Source organism: Dasypus novemcinctus, chromosome 21 (genome assembly GCF_030445035.2).
Source record: "Dasypus novemcinctus isolate mDasNov1 chromosome 21, mDasNov1.1.hap2, whole genome shotgun sequence".
Classification (NCBI taxonomy): domain Eukaryota; kingdom Metazoa; phylum Chordata; class Mammalia; order Cingulata; family Dasypodidae; genus Dasypus; species Dasypus novemcinctus.
In genome coordinates this window covers 44151054-44171969 of record NC_080693.1, presented here as the reverse complement: position 1 = coordinate 44171969, position 20916 = coordinate 44151054, and the positions used below count along the sequence as shown (strand labels likewise).

The 20916-nt window shown below is 33.0% G+C and overlaps 1 protein-coding gene across 12 annotated transcripts in view; it reads right to left on the bottom strand.

Moving 5' to 3' along the window:
* Positions 1-20916, bottom strand: part of BCAS3 (BCAS3 microtubule associated cell migration factor) — a 586860-nt gene that overhangs the window by 324027 nt on the left and 241917 nt on the right. For 7 of the 12 annotated variants that reach the window (XM_071210533.1, XM_071210530.1, XM_071210524.1 and 4 more), the window contains 4 exons: positions 15612-15656; positions 6841-6965; positions 4554-4719; positions 1380-1480 (listed from right to left, as the gene is read on the bottom strand). In XM_071210533.1, coding sequence (XP_071066634.1) covers positions 1380-1480; positions 4554-4719; positions 6841-6965; positions 15612-15656 — 437 coding nt within the window. The remainder of the gene's footprint in view (positions 1-1379; positions 1481-4553; positions 4720-6840; positions 6966-15611; positions 15657-20916) is intronic. The other 5 variants (XM_071210528.1, XM_071210535.1, XM_071210532.1 and 2 more) reach the window with 1 other exon arrangement.

The following is a 20916-nucleotide window of genomic DNA, read 5'->3' as shown; positions in this document are numbered from 1 at the left end:
CTTCTCACTCATGTGAGAAAGTTAAATATATGCTTAAATAACCTAGAGGCTAACAAATGCTATGTATTCTGATTCTTGAAGTACGGGCCTATAAAATCAAATCCAAATTCCTGGTATCTCCTGTGCCTCATATTTTGTCTATTCTATGACTCCAGCACTTGATCCTTCCTCTGAAGAACAAACCTGAGGAAATCAAACCTGTAATTTAAGCCTCAAATTACATATTATTCCTCTGTGAAGCCTGTGGCAACTTAAGTCATTGCTCTCATAGCTCCCTATATAACCATCCATTTTATTATACCTCTTTTATTAAGCATCTGTTTCCCAAATCAGATAGTGAGTCCATTGAGGATAGATGCAATATACTATTGATATTTAAATCATAAGTGACACATAGTAGGGCCCAACAAATACATTCTGGGATAATCAGTGAGTTTAACTGTATGAAAGAGCAAGAATACTGACTGTTACAATTATATTTGTACAAGCATAATAATGTGATACAATTCATAACTTCAGAGTAAGATCTACAAACTTTCTACAACTCATCTGTTTCCAGTATAATATATAACACACTGTAAATATAAAATACAAAATTCTGGAAATATATTAATTCACAATTTACAATACAGCCAAGTAAGACAATAGGTTGAATATAATACAACCTTGTAAGAAACATGCAAATGTTGATTTTTAGGAAATTTCTTAAAAACACGTAGTACTTAGGAGCCATCAAGTTAAATTAAGGATCTAGTCCATTCTACAAAACCGAATAATTGTAAAGTATTTTAAATTTATGACCACAAACTGGATAATATTAAATTATCTACTCATGCCTCCCATATCAAATATTGTATCTACCTCAATGAACATTTTCTACTTAAGTATTCAAGAATTCAGTTCAGCTTAGATATTAAAGTAAACAAACAAATAAAAAATGAAATTATAAAAAAAGACAAAACTTCTGTTACAATTGTTACTTTATCATTGTAAGTAAAATTCTATAAAAAGAAATAAAAACCTGCTGGCAACAGTTTTCATAGTGAAAAATTACTGATGATTTTCATATTAGAAAAGGGTACCCAGCTAAAAGAAACTATTTATTATATCTTCATGTTAAATTTTTGAGCCCATCAGATATTCCCTATCAATTTGCCTATTATCATTGCAGGGGTACATCTATCTCAAGGGCAGGAAACATGAGCAGGCAGAAGGTAGGCTTAATGTAAAGCCACTCTTTACATTTTATATTAAATATTTTACATGTCTAAGTCTGATTGCTTAAGACCTTTGGCCTATGGAACAGTGCTAATGTGTATGGCTACTTTAAAATCTGAAAATACCATATGGAAGGGAAAAAAACGATCACAATTACTTACAGCCAGCAAGCAGGAACTGATAATACTGTACTGCATCTGCTGCAAGGAGCAGAGGGTGGTTTGCATTAAATGGTGGTTGCAATTCATTCCATTGAGGGGTTCTGAGGAAACAGCAGAAGAACATTAATATTTACACTTAATAGATGGGGTTTAAATCACCATCACTGTCATCACTTACAGACTCTGATATAAACTCACACAATCTTTGTAATCATTAAAATGAACTTATGAGTGCTGAAACCTGAAACACGAGGTCATGTGCTTAAAAAAATGAATTTTGTGGTTAATAGTATAAATATAAGACTGCTCTTTTACAAAGTGTTAAGAATATAGTGATATACTGTAAAATTAGAAATAATGTAACTTACGGGTGATAGTTAACAGTAATATTGTAATATTTTGGCAGCAATGGCAAAGGAGATATTATATCAATTCTAAGGGATGACAATGGGGGATATAAGCAGTAATGAAAACGTTTTAAAATTGACTGAGATGATGACAGCACAACTCTGTAATGAAAATGAGAGCTACTGAATACATACTTTGAATGAATTGTACAAAGCGTGGGACTGTATAGTACAGGGAATCCTATGGTGGAAGATGGAGTATGATTAACAGGATAAATATGAGAAAGTTCTCTTAAAAACTGTAACAGATACATAATGCTAATTAATAACCCAATGGGTTGAGGCAAAAATACACCAAATGTAAGAAATGGGCTATAGGTAGTAGTCCATGCTCTTCAAAGGTTGTAACAAAATTCTTCACAACAATGCAAGCTGTTGGTTGTGGGGTGATGTATGAGAACTCTGTATGATGATATGCATAGTTATTTTGTAAGCTCACTTACTTTTACTATACATTTATTGTTTATGTATGTTCATGTATGAATGCTATACTTCAATAAAATTTTTTAAAAATGATGCTGCTTCTGAAATAAAGCAAGTAGAAGCACCACAAATTTTGAAAAATGAGTAGGTGGCAGTGAGTCATACAAATAATATGGAGCAAATACTAGTTCAATAATAGAAAACCCTGCAATAGGATGAGATAAGACATTCAGGCCACTGGGCAGAAATAGAGTGTGAAATTCAAATATTACAACAAAGCAGTTCTAATTTTACCTCATTTCTGACCATTCTTTGACCTTTCTATTCTTAGAATATGTGCATATTTTAAAAGAAAATGAAGCAGGGAAAAATGACTTTTAAAAATACAACATAGTTGTATCAATGAATGACTTACTACAGACTTAAGTAGCACCTGAGTTTCAAATTTAGTCACTCACTTCAACAATGATGGTTCTGTAATTTTAATTAAAAACAGCTTGATAAATTGAAAGATTAAAAGAATATTTTAAAATGTCAAAGGCAGGGATCATTTTCATATCATTTTTGTCTGTTTTCTTCTATACTATATCAAGTATAGAACATTTTTCTTTCTCTCCTGGACAATAGATTAACTTGAGCTATTTCCATGTTTTTATTTTTCCCTCTTTGTGTTAGCTTGTAAAGATTCTAATCATATATTTTTGAGAAGGACTTTGATTCCTAATAAACATTTCTACAGGCTTAAAAATTGTATCCTGGGAAATTATTTTAAAGGAAAACCTTACAATTAGCTTCTATTCCGCTCAATGGAACATATCAATGCTACCCTTCATTCTCATTGAGCACGGAACGGGAAATAGGGTAAGCCCTGAGGATCTCTACATGTGAGAAGGGAACGACTAAATCCAAGGAAAGATAACACAAATGAGAATGAGTAAAAGGAAAGGGGTAAAAAAAGAGGTACTCCTTTTATATGCTTTATTAATATGTATCAGCAAAATTGATGTGGGGTTTTTCTTTTTGGAGGAATGAAGTTGTTCTAAAATCTTTTATGGTGATAAATACTAAAAGCCATTGATTGGGGGGTATATGGGAACCTCTTACATTTTTTATAATGTAACCTTTTTTGTGATGTACGTATCTTCAAAAAATACAATTTACAAAAATGATGGGAGGGTGGGGAGTGGATTATATGGGAACCTCATATTTTTCTAATGTAACATTCTATGTGATCTATTAACTTTAATTTTAAAAAGACAAAAAATAAAAGCCATTGATTATACACTTTGGATAGATAGTATGGTAAGTGAATAAATCTCAATAAAACTGCATAATAAGTAAATAAGCAATTGTGCAAGAATAGCCAAAAATAGCAGCTATGTACAGCAGGGGAAAGAGAGAGAGAGATTGAGAGGAAAAGAATTTTCTTGTTTGCCTGTTTTACTTTGTTTACTGTAAGTATTGAAATAATGAAAGTGCTCTAACAATGACTGAAGTGATGAACACACAACTATGTGATTTATACCAAATACCATTGATATACACTTTGGATGAATTGTATGCTTTATTAATATCCATCAATAAAATTATTTGTTTACAAAAGGAAAAATACTGTATGACTGCATTACTATGGGCCAAATGTATTGTGTAACAGAGTGTATAATTTTTAAAAAATTTATATCCAGTACATTTAATTGATAAATGTATGCTTTTATTCAACTGTTTTCTTTTTATTTTTAAATTATTGTTTATATTTGCAATTATTAAATGTACAAAATAAAGTTTAAAAAAAACAGTCAAAATCAACCTGGGGTTGAACAACAATAACAATAACAAAAGGGGTCCTCTCCTAGGTATGAACCTAAAAGAATTGAAAACAGATACTGTGAAAAGGGCACAACCTTGTGAAAATTTCACTTTAAAATGGTGAATTTTATGGAATATGAATTCCATCTCGATATAAAAAAAGGAATGAAATACTGATACATGCAACAACATAGATGAGTTTCAAAATCATTTTGCTGTATAAAAGAAGCCAGACAAAAAAGAGTATATAGTGTACGATTTCATTTATATAAAATTATAGAAAATGCAAAATAATCTGTAGTAACAGAAAGCAGATCAATTGTCTGGGATTCAGGGTGTGGGGTAAACACAGAGTGGCAGGAGAGAGAGATTACAAAGGGTCATAAAGAAACTTTTGGAGGTGATGGATATGTTATCTTGATTGTAGTGATGGTATCACAGGTGTATATATATGTCAAAACTTATCAAATAATAAACTTTGTATATATTGTATACTTCAATAAAGCTGCTTTAGGGGGAAAAATAGAAGAGGTACTACCTAACCAGAGTCCAGCTGGCTCGAGGTGATGTCATCATTTCCAGTGGGGTGTCATCGCTTATCTTGGGGGCAGTACTGAGGGGTCGTGGCTCCATCATGTGCTCCACCAATGTCCCATAGCAGCTTATAATGTAGAGAGATTCAACTACAACTTGTTTGGACTGGTCTATGAATAGAGATAAGCAGAATCTAGATGTGTGATGAGGGCATAAAGGGAGCACAGCTATCATTTTCACAACTTATTGACTTTGTCAATCTGCTTCTGAGATTGTTCAGGGAAAATGAGAAGGTAAGGAATTTTTTCACAATTTTTTTTTTTGCCTGCTCCTTGCCTAAAGGTTGCATCTTCTAAGTCAGGGGTTCTTAACCTTTTTCATTCCATAGACCTCTTTGCCAGTCTGGTGAAAACCACTGACCCCTTGCTAAGTCCATACTATACTGTATATTATTTAATAAATATATCACATTCAACACCAACACATTGCCACAAGAATGTTTTTTTAATTTCAATTCAAGCTCACGGACCCCTGGTTAGGAACCCCTGTTCTAAGTAGATGCTAATTAATATGAAAATACCTATATTATCAAAATATTTTCAAATCTTAAACTTTTTTTTTTTTTTTGCAAAAAAGATGTAAATTTGCCAAATATTTTGCAGTCTTCTGTATTTTGTCCCACATTAAGAAAACTGAACGGGGCCGGTAAGAAGAAAGGTATAATGGAAAGGGCATGTTGTGTGGACTAAAGTTTAATTACATCATATACACCAAATGAATTACATGAAAGCTCCCTGTATGCCTAAATTAGCCTATCATTTCATCATCTTTCATCCAAAAACTTTCTCTTTTAAAGTTCTAGATTAAAACAAATAAACAAACAAGAAACGCAGGTATTCCCTCCCCCAAATCCTCTTGCTTTTCTCTCAACAGAATCACTGGCCTCATTATAAATGAAGAGCAACCATACTTTCAGAGATCAGGTGCAGAATATGGATGTAATCAAATGACTTAATAAGGAGTACACATGTACTAACAAAATAGATTTAGTCTTCTATCTCTGGTTTTACAGTAAACCTAGGAGCATAGAAAATCGCTCGTGAATGCTAGGTGGGTCACCTTATCTCTATGCCAGGCGAATCAATTACAACTGATTTGAGAAAATGGCTAAAAACCAGCCAGTGGGATATAAAGGAGTAGCAAGTTAAAAGGGTAATTAGAACAGAAGAGAGTAGAATTTGAAATTGAGCTTCACAGAAGGTTTTACCTAGTAACAAAAAGTAGTTTGATAGCATCACTAAAGCTAAGAAGGTAACAAAAAATCAAAGATAGGATAAGGAAATGGAAAGCTTGCCTACTTTACAGCGTCCTTTCTCACTCAGGTAAGGAACCTGCTGTGCCTGAGATCCTATTTCCAAGGGAAAGGGTTGATGTCTGACTGCCAATATGATGCTTTAAGGAGAGCCAATTTACCAAGAACAATGTAGGTTGTGCAACTAGTAAGAGAAGTGGGCCACTAACAACCCAGTTTGTGACCTACTTTAACAGTACTAAAATAATGAGGGAAAAATGATAACATTCAAAATCATCAACATGGTCTATGAATGCAGGTATTCTCTGTTACAAAGAAACAAAAGGAAAGTACATATTAAAACAGTAATTACATAGACATTATCAGTATTGACCTGGTGATTGCAGCATGAATAAATACAAAAGAGCAGTGGTAACTAAAGAAGATGACCCTTATTTCTCAATGTCAGCCTGTATTTACCCTTTAATTTATAACATGGTAGAGCTGTTGTTGGGGTTTTGTTTGTTTGTTTGGTTAAGGTAGAAAGGCATTAGAAAATTAGAAACTGATTCTATCACTTTTAGCTAAGATATTTCAACCTGCTGATCTCAAGTTCTTTAAAATAGGGATAGCAAGGATTTTCCTCTCTTTGCTTCAGAGGGTTGCTGGAAAGCTTTAATGAAACAATATGAAATGAATTGTAAAGATGTAAAAGCTATATCTAACGGTGTGGAATTGACAGCATTAAGAACATTTGTAGATTGTTACCAACAAAAGAAAACAGTAACACCCAATCGGCAATTCATTATATGTTTATAGTGAGAGGATAGCTTTTACATCTGACTAAGCTTGGGCAGTTGAGGAGAGACATGCAAATTGAATGTAAAAATTGTGTTCCTCGGTACTGGGTTCAAAACTATTCAAAAGGTAACTGCTATTACTGTTCCTCAAAAAGGAAAAATTACAAATGGTGAGTGTAAGCCTCAGTGAAAATACATACCTTTTTCTCTTTTTAGACCTGCATTATTTGCAAACCAAGATCTGGATGTCCCAAAGATAGCAGCCACACAAAATTCTCCGCCCATCGATTTGCTGGGTGAAATCTGGGGAGGTGGTTTAACTTTGCTTAAAAAATAAAAATGACAGTAAAAAAATTACCATGATGAAATTATAGTCCTCAAGTTTTGACAAATTTCCCTTTAAATTCTACCACTAAAATTTAAAGCCTCCAATGTGGACATGCTTTTTGCTTTAAGTAATAACTAGTGATGTGTGAATGTGTTCTAGAGAAAAACTAAAATTAATTAAAAGATCCAGGGTATATAAGGATAGCAACTTATAAGACCAGTAAAAATTAACTATTTTTTAAGGTATCTGCTGGCAAAAATCTAAGTCACTTCTTTTCAAATGGATAACATTTCCTGAAGACGACAAGGTAGATGAACAGGACCAGCATAAACATCTCACAATAATAAAATGGTTGAGCAGTTGATTTTGATACAATATGTGGGGCTCACATTACAGGTGAATGCATACAGCATGTACGAAAATAACCAAATGATACAGAATGCAATCCTGAAAATGCTCTCAGCCATAATCCTATATAGATTTAGACCTAAGTGGGAAGAGCTAATTATGTGCAAATATATTCACTGGTCTTTGGTCTTCCTGGTTTTTATTCATTTTTCTTATTATATTTGTACAAGTGATGTGTCTATGTTTGTTGGGGGAAAAGATTAAGGCAGAGTTAAATATTGACAGCTTATATATAAAAAGACTCTCCAAAATAAATCCTTTCTGTTTCTCACATGTTTGAGGATGCACTTAGTAACAGCTGTTATTACATATAACTTCTGTAAAAAGTACTTTGTTTTCCTCAAATAAGCATTCATAGCTTCAAATTCTACTGTCAACCTTTCCATTTCCTTCAAATCCTATATTTCTGTTCTTTTCTGATTTCTCAAGTGCATCCCCAAAACTTATTAGCAATTTTCCCCACTACCTTAGATAAGTTGTGGTATTATTTTCTCTAATTCATACACCAAAACAGCCCCAGTGCCCACAGACCGAGATCACAGCTCAGTGGGGGCTCAATGAATAGCAGAGTGCTGATGTTCCCACTCTGCTAGCCAGTCTCTAAATATCAAATAACATTATTTCTACCTTATTTTGCAACTTTCCTTTATCCCCTTATCTTTCAATAAAGTATGGTGGGGTGGAAAGAGATGGGTTTTAGGAGTCAGGAAGATATCTGAATTTGAATCACAGTGCTGCTGCTTACTAGCTGTGGGACTTTGGTTAAGTTATTTTATCTCTCAGCTCATACTACTAATATGTAAATTAAAAAATAGTAATTTTTTAATTAAAAAATTAAAAAATTTTTAATAAAAAATTAAAAAATAGCCTTCCTCATAGGATTATTTTAAGATTTACTATATTACATGGGTTCTCAATGTGTGGTCTTAGACTAGCAGCAACTCTTGGAAACTTCGAAGACTTGAACATACTCATGTCCCATCCCAGATCTACTGAAACCACCTCTGTATAGGGGGCCTAATAAGCTCTGTAGTTTTTTTTTTAAACAAGGCTGCAGGAGATTCTAATGCATGTTCAAATTAGAGAACAACTGTATTAGATGAAGCATCTAAAGTTCCCAAGGCTGTGCATGTCCATGTCATAGTATTCAAGAAATTTAATCTTCTATATTGCCCACAGCCCTCACCTAATTCTGGAAAAACCAGACTCTGCTATGGCAATCCACTTCCTAGTTCCTTATAATATTTCAAATAGGCTCTCACTTATCTAACTCCCCAAGCCTTCTGATATGACATCTTCCCTCTAGAGAAAGCAAAAAGATCACTGATTGGTCTCTTTGTTTTTCCCTTTGTACCAAGTCCTTCAGTAACAAATGTTGCTATTTATGAAAATGCCTCTTCTTTCCACGATTAACATTTCTAAAATTCTTCACACCTTTCCCTAAAAAAACTACATCCTTGCCTAACATATCAACACCAGTCCTCCACTGACACTTCATGCTTGCCTCTCCCAAAACTAATAGCCTTATTCCAGGAAGGAATACTATCCTTAACTCCTCACAGAACTAACATGCACCCTTCCTTGATTGCTGTGTCACCAGCATCAGAATTTTCTTTCTGCTTATGATGCTCTCTGTTGCATTTTCTTAGAAAGTAAGTATTCCTTCAAAGCCTTTATTTCTACTCCTGAGTTACAATCAAATGAGCTACTGTCATTGAGCTGATACCTGGCCTTTTTGAACTTCCATTAATCATTTTTCACCCTTAGGGGTTTGAGGAAGTTGAGGGGATAAGGAGGGAAACCATTTTAGAATTTGTTTGAAAGGTGTTTGCAATTGCATGACTATGTGCTTTTGCTGCACTTAATCAACAGCTGCTTATGCTAGAAACACCATAAAGGAACAATGATATTACCGCCTGTCTCACAGGGACAAAAGCTACAACACAAATCTTGAGAAAAATTCCAAATTCTTAGAAAATGAAATTCTTGTTTTTTTAAAATCATGTGGCAAGCAACAAGGTAGAAATGAGTATGTCACTTGTTATGAGAGAATATGGTTTCTCTAAATTATGCATCCTAAACAGACTTAAAAAATAGTTGCTACTGGGCAGGGTGGACACCTTTCTAACATAATAATAAAAATGATAGGGGGAAATGTGGCTCAAGTCGTTGGGCTTCTGCCTTCCACATGGGAGGCCTGTAGTTTGGTTCCTGGTGCCTTCTAAAGAAGACAGCAGCAAGCTGACACAACAAGATGACGCAACAAGAGACAGAAGAAGAAAAACATTAAGAAGAGACACAACAAAGCAGGGACCAGAGGTGGCTTAAGCGATTATGCACCTCCCTCCCACATTGGAGGTCCTGGGTTTGGTCCCCTGTTCAAAGAGATGAACAGACACAGCAAGTGAAAAAAAGGGGGTGGGAGAGATAAATAAATAAAATAAACCTTAAAAATAAAATAAACCTTAAAATAAAATAAAATATAAAAATATAAAAATGTGTCCAATTTAGTCTTTGGACACCCCAAAACATGTTCTGTATATTTATTAGTTTACAGTCTATACAATCTATGTCAAAAGCTAAAATCTCTTACTCTTCCACAGTGCTACAAATAAAAGCAATTTCTGAACATACAACTAAAACGAATAATAACAATATTATTTTACATCAGCTTCTTATCTCCTACAGAGAATAAGTGCTCTATGGCATACTTAAAAGTATGTGAAGAATTATCATTTTTATTCCGATACGTTATTATTTCTTTTTCCTCTCATAGGGCCTTAATAAGTCCTATTAGTAAACACTTGCATTTAAAGAACCAAAGTTTTCAACTCCAAAAATAACTTGCTACCCTATACATGACAAGTAATAGTGTGGACCAAATATGGAGCATATTTGGGGAACACATTGATATCAATTTATTTCTGTCACCAAATCTGCATTTGGAAAGACGGTAGTATTTATGCAAAATAAAAACATTAAAATAATGTACAAGTGTGCATAAGACTTTCAGAAGAATAAAAAGGAAAAACAGACTTTAAAAAAATACTATTGATAAAGTATTTCCTACTTGATCAATCTAAAGGAAATATTTTAACTACAACTGGCTCTTTGTATGACGTTTGAAAAGCTCCAAGTTTAGGAATACTGGGTAGAAGCAAAACGATTTTTCAACTAATGGGTGTCTGGGACATCACCATATGTGAACTTTTCCACGATGCCCCAGAATATTTCTGTTTCAAAAATAACCCTCTGTTGGCACATAGAGAAAACCCTGAAAAATACTTAGGTGAATGGACTACAAAGGAAAAAGTGCTAGCTTTGTAAATCATGTTTACTTAAAGCTTAGTTTGAAAAACATTTTAGTAAATTCACCAATCCTTTTAGGAAAGCATTCCAATACTAATGTTTTTTCTTTCTTGTTCTCAGGATCTTTTCTCCTCTGACAGGGCCTTAATAAATACCATTACTAAACATCTGCAAGTTTAAAAATAATTGGAGACCTTCCTTCATTATTTATTTGTTTATTAAATTAATAATACAAAGATATAAAGAAAATATTTCAAATTACAGAGGTCCAGAAAATTCATTTTATTTATTATATGGATGTATCCATTTAAAAAAATATATATTATACTTAAGAACAAAATATAGTGAAGGTACTGATGGACTTCTTTCCACTAAGAACTCTTGCTCCTTATTCTTTAACCTGTTAACATGTCATATATAACTTCACGTACAAAAATTGAAAGAAAAATTTGTCAACTTTTGAGCAAAACCTAAGGGAACAATTGAATAAATCCACTATATCAGACAAAATAATGATCATGAAACATCATCACATTTCTTAAACCTGATACCAGGAATGATGCAATCAAAAGAAAAACAAGCAAACAAAATCCAAAACAAATAAGGTGCTAAATTCAAAATCAGGAGTTTAAGTCTTTTCCATTTCTTATGAGGAAAGGCTAACCATCTAACCATAGGGTGAGACTCATTTTCACTGGCATCATAAGTTATTAAGATATAACAATATTATAAGATATATTATAAGATATTAACAATATTGGATCTTAAAAATATTTACGAAGACTATTTCTGTTCTCCATTTCCCCCCACTGACTAACTGCATTGCATAATCCAGTCAGATTAACAAATTAAATCTCTTTCCCATTTTTTTCTGCACACTCAACTGTAAACAGAAAAATGTAAAATTCCAAACAAGATCTGCTTAAAAATTATAGGAAAATGGTTTCCATCTGGATAATTTTACTATATGCCATAGAATAGGATATATATAGTATATCTGTACGTGACATGAAAAGCAGCGATGAGTCTATGCCTTGTTGAGGACACAAACATGGAAGGAACTAACATGAGATAGAAGCACCATTTCTTTACCCTTTTCTAAAACATAGAGTAGTAAATATTATAGTTGAAAATGTAAGAAACAATATTGATGTAATAAGTACAAGTGGTATAATGTCTTCATGTTAAGAAGGAAAAAGTTCCTTAATATTCTTCACTGTGGTTAGGCTTTTAAAAGATATTTAGATTTTTCTCTTGCAATTTTATTTTTCTAAAATGAGACCTAGGGAAGGAAACTGAAAGTATTTTATTTAAAATAATTAAAGATATTAATGACCTACCTAATGAAATATACTTACAAATTATTCTTAAAGTTCTAACTGATTTATGTAAACTTGACAGATAAGATTCACATCTCTAAACAAATCTTACCTTCCAAAAACTGAAATTATAATATGTATATTCTTGAGAACAAGATTACTTTAAATGAATTATTCATATACAGATCAAACACCCTTAAGAGTGCTAGTTAAAATTTAAATTTAATTTAATAAATATAATTTTTAAATCCTTAGTAAATACCTTTAACATAGAGACATTTTATTACTAAGGGATATATTCAAATGGAATACTGTACTAAAGTATGTATTTTTACTTAAAAGCAATTAAAAAATAAAAGCTTAAACACAATACTATATACACAGTAGGAGATCAAAAACTTGTCATATATAATATTGAAAGCTTAAAACTGATTTTTAAATTCCTGTAAATTTTTCTTAAAATTTCTATATTTAAAAATCTGTTACATGTATAATTCTTATATATTTTAGATATAGTCATTCAATCTCAAATATACTAGTTAAACTAACCTAAAGGATACATTATATGAGGACTGTCCAAAATGACTAAAATGTGAAAGATAGCCTTCATAGTTAACTTTCCAACAAGCTTTTCCTACTTATTTTTGTTATCAAAAAGAAAGACACTATTTTAAAACTAATTGGAAACTGCATGAATTTAAAGAATCAAAGCAGTTTAATGAAGGAAAAAGAATTAGTAGAAATTATGATCTACCAGAACCAAAATTTTAGGAAAGTAAAACTGTTGAAACTTGAAACTAACCAAATTAAGTTACATGAAATTGCCTTCTCATCCAAAATACACGTACATATTACTCTACAACAGGAAGTACTATAAATAAATTTATTTAGCATAATGTTTTATTTCAGAGGAGTAAACAAAAACATTCTTATGAATGCTAAATATCATGGAAAAATAGCAAAAACTGTTAAAGGATCTCTTGTAAACAACATGGAAGAAGCTGTCAAATGTATATTCATTCTTTGTTGCCTTAATTTGAGGTTTCATTAATATTTTAATGAAAAAAACATGCCCCACTAGTAAAGTAACATATTTTGAAGGAGGACTTTTTAGTGTAGTATAAGTGACTAAAAACGAGTTTCTTGTGAGCTAATAATGGCATCAAACAAACCACAAAGCAGTCTTCTAAAAGACAGGCAATGATTTAAAAGTCTACTAGATTTCATATATCCCTTTCTTTAATCTGGCTCTTTTAATCTTGTTTCAACCTCAAATCATTTCTGGTTGACAAGTGCTTTTGCTTAAATTTGAGGAGCACATAAGCTAGAGAAGGAATGGACTTATCCTAGTTAACATACAACATTTGTTCCTCCATCTTTATTTCATACTAAAACTTGATCTTTATTAGCATAATAAAACTCCTTTCTTTGTACTCTGAATGAGGAATTTATCCTAAAATGGAATTTAATTCTAAGCTTAGTCTACAAAGAAATTTTGTCATATGTTGAATGTGACATTTAAAAATTGACCACTCACTGTAAGTTCCTAAGTAAGATCCTTGAATTTTATTTATTACTTAGTAGAAATCTGGTTAACAAAAATACGAAAGATTAAATTGTCTTACATGGAAATTATACTCATTAATACTCAGAACTTGTTTTGCCATCTGTGTCCTAATTATGAGACTACATGTCAAAGGAAAATTTTATGTTGATTTGTTTTATGTCACCCTATTCTTATACGGTAATGAAATTTTCAGGTGGTCTTATGTCATTGTGTCTACCTTAAAGAACCAATTTAGGGTTCCTTTCATCCAAGAGACAAAAAATTGGGTTTTATTTTCTAGTATAATAGAATAGTGTGAACAATTCCCAGAAGCAATTATAAGAACTTCATATATAAGTGCAAAACTTTAAGTCGGGTTCTTAACCAGGGGTCTGTGAAAGATTTCAGGGGGTTGGTGAGCTTGAATTGGGAAAAAAAATCAACTTATTATCTTTATTTTCTCTGACCTCGAACTGAAATCTAGCATTTCCTTCACTTATGAATGTATGCAATAAATAAATTACAGTAGTATTCATTTCACCTGACTGGCAAAGCGGTCCACATTACATAAAAAATTAGAACCCCTACTTTAAGTATTCTGATTAAACTGATAAATTTACATTGCCCCAAACTTCTTTTGGATCACATACTCTTTTCTATTATTATTTTTTTTATTTGTTTATTTTTAAATTTTCTTAATGTTACATCCAAAAAATATGAGGTCCCCATATACCCCCCAAGGATCACATACTCTTAAAAGCAATGACAACACAACACTGTGAACATAATTAATAGAAGTGAATTATATTTGAATGTGCTTAAGAGGTAAAATTTTAGGCTGTATATTTATTACTAGAATAAAATAAATAACTAACAACCACAGGGCTATAAAATGCAAATAGGGAACCCTAATGTGAACCATGGATTATAGTGAATAGTACAATTATAATAATATTCTTTCAGCAATTGTAACATATGTACCACACTAATTCAAGGTTTTAGTAAGAGGAGGTGGTATATGGGAATTCTGCATATTTGCATGATTTCTCTGTAAACCTACAACTTCTCTAATTAAAATCAAATAAACAAAAAAAAAACCACATGAATTAAAGAAGCTCCTTTTAAAAAATGTTTTTGAAAAATGAAAACCATTTTCTCTTTAAACAACAAAAGTAATAATAATAGTAGCAGCTAACATTTATTTTGAGGATTAAATGAGATATATATATATGAACCCATGAGGTAGGTGCTACAACTAATTGTACTTAATAGAAAAGGAAACCAAGAAACAGAAAGGTTTTAGAAAATTACCTAAGATCATCTATCTAGTGAGTCTGTTAGCTGGGATTTGAAACCCAGCCTAGATTTTTAACCATTCTGTTAAATATATACCAGGTTCTTATATATTTTAACATCTTTATGTAAAAGTACTGAACATATTCTGTTAATTTTCTATGACCATCATGTCTAAGATGGACAAAGCTGTATTCCATGTATTGTCATAACAGAATTTACTAAATATCTGATCAGTTATGGTGAGTAGGTGCTAATAATTCAAAATACTTTATTATTTAGGAGTTTTTATTTGAAATATAAATTTATTATGCAGCTCCTTAAATACTCTTTTACCTTTGGAAGCAAATGAAATGCAGTAAAACTTTTTATAGAGCATTTTTTGCAAACCTTACAAATAGTTATATTTCAAATTTCTCAAATGTTAGATTTGTTATGGAGGGAGGTTCTATCCCTATAAATCTCAAAGCTTTAAATGTAGGTATTACCCTTGTCTTGTCATACACACCAGCATTATAAGGGAGTTCTTTTTTTTTTTTCTAACCAACAATTTTTCTTTTTGATTTTTCAAGAAATGATGTAAAACCAAGAAAAATGTTTTTAAAAATTTAAATATTAACACTTATATCCATCAACCAATTACTCAGTAATTCGGTGCATCTATCTGTGGATCAGGCCATGCAACTGAAAACAAAACTACAAAACAAGAGTTACATTTTTGCGAGTACAGCAAATGAATTAGGCATGCGGGACTGAACTGGGACTCACCATGGAGCTTTTATGGAAAAACACCCCGCTCCAAACAGATAAGGCCTTCATGGAAAAGGGGGGAAAATGCACAAAAAATTAGAGAAAAACTTATTTAACATTAACAAATACAATGTATATCACACTGTTATAAAAGAGTATGGTTAAAATAACCAAAAAATTAATAATCATGCTGTAGAGACTTTATTTCTCCCCCTTTTCTGGAGTACCCTGTATGATTCGTAAGTTAAAATAAAATGAAATTCATTGCCCAGGCCCTTTAAAACAAAGCATAAGTTAAATGGAATAATCAGATGGAGAAAAGAGTGGGTGGGATCAGTAGCAATAGATGTGTGACTGGGACATAAACTGTGTGAAACTAGCTAAAAATGGCTGAATAAAATTTGATACTGTATTGTTTGTTGTTCACTAATTGCAGTCTCAGAGCCACTGAAGGAAACCTTTAAGTGGCTTATTTATAGTAAGTTGAAATGCATTTTGCTGGCAAAGATAGAAACACTACATACAAATAGCATAATTTTTCTCCATTTTGGGGGGACATTCCGGGCAATTAGCATATCTCTTAATAGTGTTATAAGAGGTTAGCTTCCTCAACCTGACCCATACTGGGATAGGCTGGAATACAGTAATATAGCTACAATTACCTGTTTTAAATACAACTCAGGATACAAAAGCAGATGTCAATGTTACACACATTTCTTCTTGAAATTCTATTCACAGCATTTAAGAAATGCTATGCATATTTGCACAGAGATTTACTGATTTAATTGCATTGGAATCAAACTGTTTCTGTAGCATCTGACATTTGCAAGAACATAAAAAGAGGAGGAAAGCACATTGGTAAAACTTGAGGATTTCCTTCTTCAAATTTGGTGCTAGAAACATTGGGGGGAGGGGGGGAATACTGCTAATTAGCATTAATCATCCAGTGAACTGAATATTTTAACAACAACCTGAAACTCGAGGAAATGTTTTCAACAGCGTACTATTTTGAGGCTTGAAGCAAAGAAAGACAATGGGAGATACCTACTAGAAGAAAAAGGAGAAGTGAGATAAAAAAAAGAATGGAAACTTTTTCAGTGCAAAGGATAGTGTTCTCACAGTTAATGTAAGACTACCACCAGGGAAATCATGTCATCATCCACACTTAAAACAGTGAATTTCAAACTTTTTTGATAGTGACCCATAGAAATACATTTTACAGTACAAGCGAGTGTGAACAATTTAATAAATGAGTCTTCTATTTGTAATACATTTTAATACTTTCTATTTCCATGTTTCATAAACATTAATTTGAGGATCTTGTTAAAATGCAGAATAATTATACTCTAATGTGGTAAGTCTGAGTGGGACCTGAAATTCTAAATTTCTAATAAGCTCCCAGGGTAATGCCAGTATTGCTGGTCTGCAGAACCAGTAGCAAAATTGCATTTAATTCTACTCTGTTTCATTAAAGAGAAAAGAAATGCTGGTCACAATCCAATCCCCTTATCTGATTTCACGACTCACAAATTATATAGGAAACAAAATGTTACTGAAGCTTACTCTGTATTTTGAAAAGCATCAATTTAAATAACTTCAGAAATATCAGAAAACTGATGATTTAAGCCATTTTTAGGTGACCCACAAATGCCTCCAAAATGAAGAGGTCTTTGTTGGCACACAGTACCTAATTTTACTTCTTTAGGGAGGACACCTGAAACAACCAAATCGTCCAAATGATTTTTACGGAAGTGCTCAGGAACTCAGGATTTGAGTTGTTCTTTAATGTATATCTTATCTACTCTGGACCATCTCCCAACTCATCCAAAATATAAGGACATAGCAGATTTATTGTGAACAAGTTTAAATTTTGATCTTGGTCCTTTATAACTTAAAAGGTTTAAAAACTGACACCAAAAATCAAACAAACAAAAATGAAGCAAATCCTTAAAGCTGTTAACATTTTAAAATACTGGCCTGATGGTCCCCCCACGAGAGCTGGCAAATAATTTTCCAGATTTAGGTTTCCTTATTTCCAAAAAGGAAATCTACTTTAGCCAATCAAATGATATGGAAACTTTAAAAAAAAAAAATTTTTTTTAACTCACAGACGTCTTTCCAGGCAATAATGTATGACCAACAAAGGAACTTCTCAAGCCATTTCATACCTACCATCCCAAAATGCACTAATAAGCGGAACTGTACTAAATAGCAGTATTGTCCAGTTTAAAGACAGTAAGGTTCTCACTATTCACAATGCTACCTCAAATGTGAGTTAAAATTTAACCTACTGCAACTCTGAACGGTCCCCAGTGTGATTAACCAAGGGCTGTAAGCTAGGAGCAACATGGCCTGTCAAGAGGTTTTAGAGAACTGAGTGCTGGAGAATGGCTGGCTAGGCAGAGTTTTAACTGGGAGCAACCGCTCAGCCCAGGCTGGTCAGGAGCAGGGCAGGATTTGAAGTACAACAGACTCACATTTGGGCCACCATCCATTTGGACCCTCAGAAACTATACAGCTTTTACCATCTGGAATGGCTTGGCTGGAATATGCTCCACTTGCTCTGAGTACTTGGTGGCCATTCTTACCAAAAGAGCCAAGGAAAGTTTTGGGAACTTTCTGGGACAGGCATGTTTAGTATTGTCCATTAGATTCTGTCATTGTTCTTGCCAGACTGCCAAAGAGCTTTTGAAATGTAGGAGTTTTTAAAAATGTATTTTTAAAAGTAAATGTATTTTAGTTGTACATAATTTTGAGACCGAACTGAGTTCTTTAAGCTGGAAACTCTTAATTCCAATTCCTCCTGAAATTTATGTACCCATGCAAATGTCCATGACAAATATAATAAAAAATTGTCTTTGGGGGTGGGAGAAGTTAACCTACTTCAATCCAATAAGGATCCACTGGCTCACAGGACACTAGGAAAAAGATGGGGTTTGTGGAAACAGGGTGAGGACACGCTTTGTTATGTAGACATGGCATGTACCCAATCTATATTCACCCGCCTTTTTGCCTTTTCTCTCCCTACTCCTAACAAATGACTCTTCCAAATAAATTTAAAAGAAGACCCACAAAGTCCAAAGATTTAAAACTGACTGATGTAATTACTGACTTTATATGGGTAGTGTCAGCTGATCTTTTGAAATGTGCCTGCTTCACCTTTCCTCAGTAGCAAAGGAAGAAAATATAGTCACAGAGGATAAGGCCATGATCCAGCTGTCTTCACCTATGACTGACTTCCCCTTTCCCTTTCAAAACCCAGCAGCTGTAATTCTGCATTGGAATGGAATGGGGGTGGGGAGAAGAAACTATGTGAGTAGGAATGTATGTTGAATTAAAGATGGTATGTATTTTACGGAACCTGTGGTTGGCACTGGGGTTGGTGTATACCTAGGAGACTTGAGACTGTCCATGTGCCAGTTGGGCCCTGAGCTGTAGCAGAGTTGCAACTCCTACTCTCCGGTTTGTTGGACTTACACAGGTCAGCTAACAGAGAGATGAAGATGTTCAACCACCATACCAGGGAACTGAGAGTGCCTACAACTCCAAGCAGGGAACTGCATCCATCAACCACGTGGGATCTAAGCCCTCTCTCGATATAGAGGTAGAGTAGACATCACAACCCAGGGTCCACAGGACCAGGAGGAATAAAATACGGATTACAGTGAATTTACTGGTATTCTACTATAGAACTACTGTGAATAACAATGGAAGAAACTGTAGCATTGATCTGGAGAAAGCAGCCACGGTAGTTGCTGAGGGCAGGGAGAGGGAAGAAGAAATGAGATGTGGGGGCATTTTCAGGACTTACAGTTTTCCTAAATGATACTGCAGGGACAGATGCTGGACATTATATATCCTGCCATAACCCACTGAATGTACTGGGGGAGAGGGTAAATTGCAATGTAAACTGTAATCAATGTGGTGCAGCAGTGCTCCAAAACGTATTCACCAAATGCAATGAATGTGCCACAATGATGAGAGGATGTTGATATGGGAGGAATGGGGGTGTGGGGTACGTGGGAACCTCATATTTTTTAATGTAACATTTTTTGTGATCTATGTATCTCTAAAAAAAAAAGACAATTTAATAAAAAAATTTTTGAAAAAATGGTATGTAATAAAATATGCAACACAAATTAATATACACGGATTTCAAAAACTTTTGTTTTCCAAACATTATTAAGTTTTAGCAGGCTCAGCAATCCAATCATATAAAATTTGTTCACTTTGCCATAACCACGTTTCTTGTCAGCTGAATTCTTATTAAAGAACTTATGGACTGGTTGGGAAACTAAAAAATATGAATTACAGACTTATTTATAGGCAACTATAAAATGATGTGGTTTTTAAAGGATTTCTTTTGGATACTCTCAGAACATAGGAAGAAATGAAAAGGAATTATGTTTTATATCATACCATTAATGCTATGTAAGTCTAAACTCTGGTTCATTTTGTTGAATGGCACAAAGAATAGACATTGTACAACAAAGTCTTTGGTCTTACTTGCTGAAAACAAGGCAAATGTCATGATTTTTTTAATGTAAGAAAGAAGCAAAACTAGATTTGATTTGAGCAAACTCGATCCTCTCTATCACCTGAACTAGTGCTAAAAGGTATTAAACGAGTATTCAATAATCTTCAGAGTTAAAGAAATAGTTGTAATCTGAGACAAATTAAACATACTCTATCTTATTTTTAAACTGATAGTGTCCTCTGAGAACTCATATACTACCACTTAACAGACATCAGAATTTCATATAAACATTGAATGTATGAATAAAGAAAAGGTAGAACAAAAGCTACATATTCTGCAAATATGAATGCACAACTCTGTTATTATACTAAATGCCACTGACTGTACACCTTAGATAAATTGAATGGTTTATGAATAAAATTATATTAATAAGGTGGGCAGAGGGAAAATACACCAAATGTAAGGTATGGACTATAGTTAATAATAACATTTTGATGATGTGCTTTCATATTTTGTAAAAAATGTTTCACAACAATGCAAAGTGGTGGTGGTAGGGGGTGATGTGTGGGAACTCTGACATTATGCATGTTTTGTTTTGTAAGTTTAAACTTTTACTATATACTATTGTTTATGTATGTTCATGTATGAATGATATAATTCAATAAAATTTAAAAATAAATAAAGCCACAGTTTTCTAAAAATGAATGTTAGGAACTCTGCTACATTGTGTATGTCCTCTGTTACGCAGCAACTGAAGTGGACTCATTTCCCACATGTAATGACCAAATTATTCCTCATGCCAGTTTTCAAGTTCTACCTTTAACTGTTCATTAATTTAATTTTAAT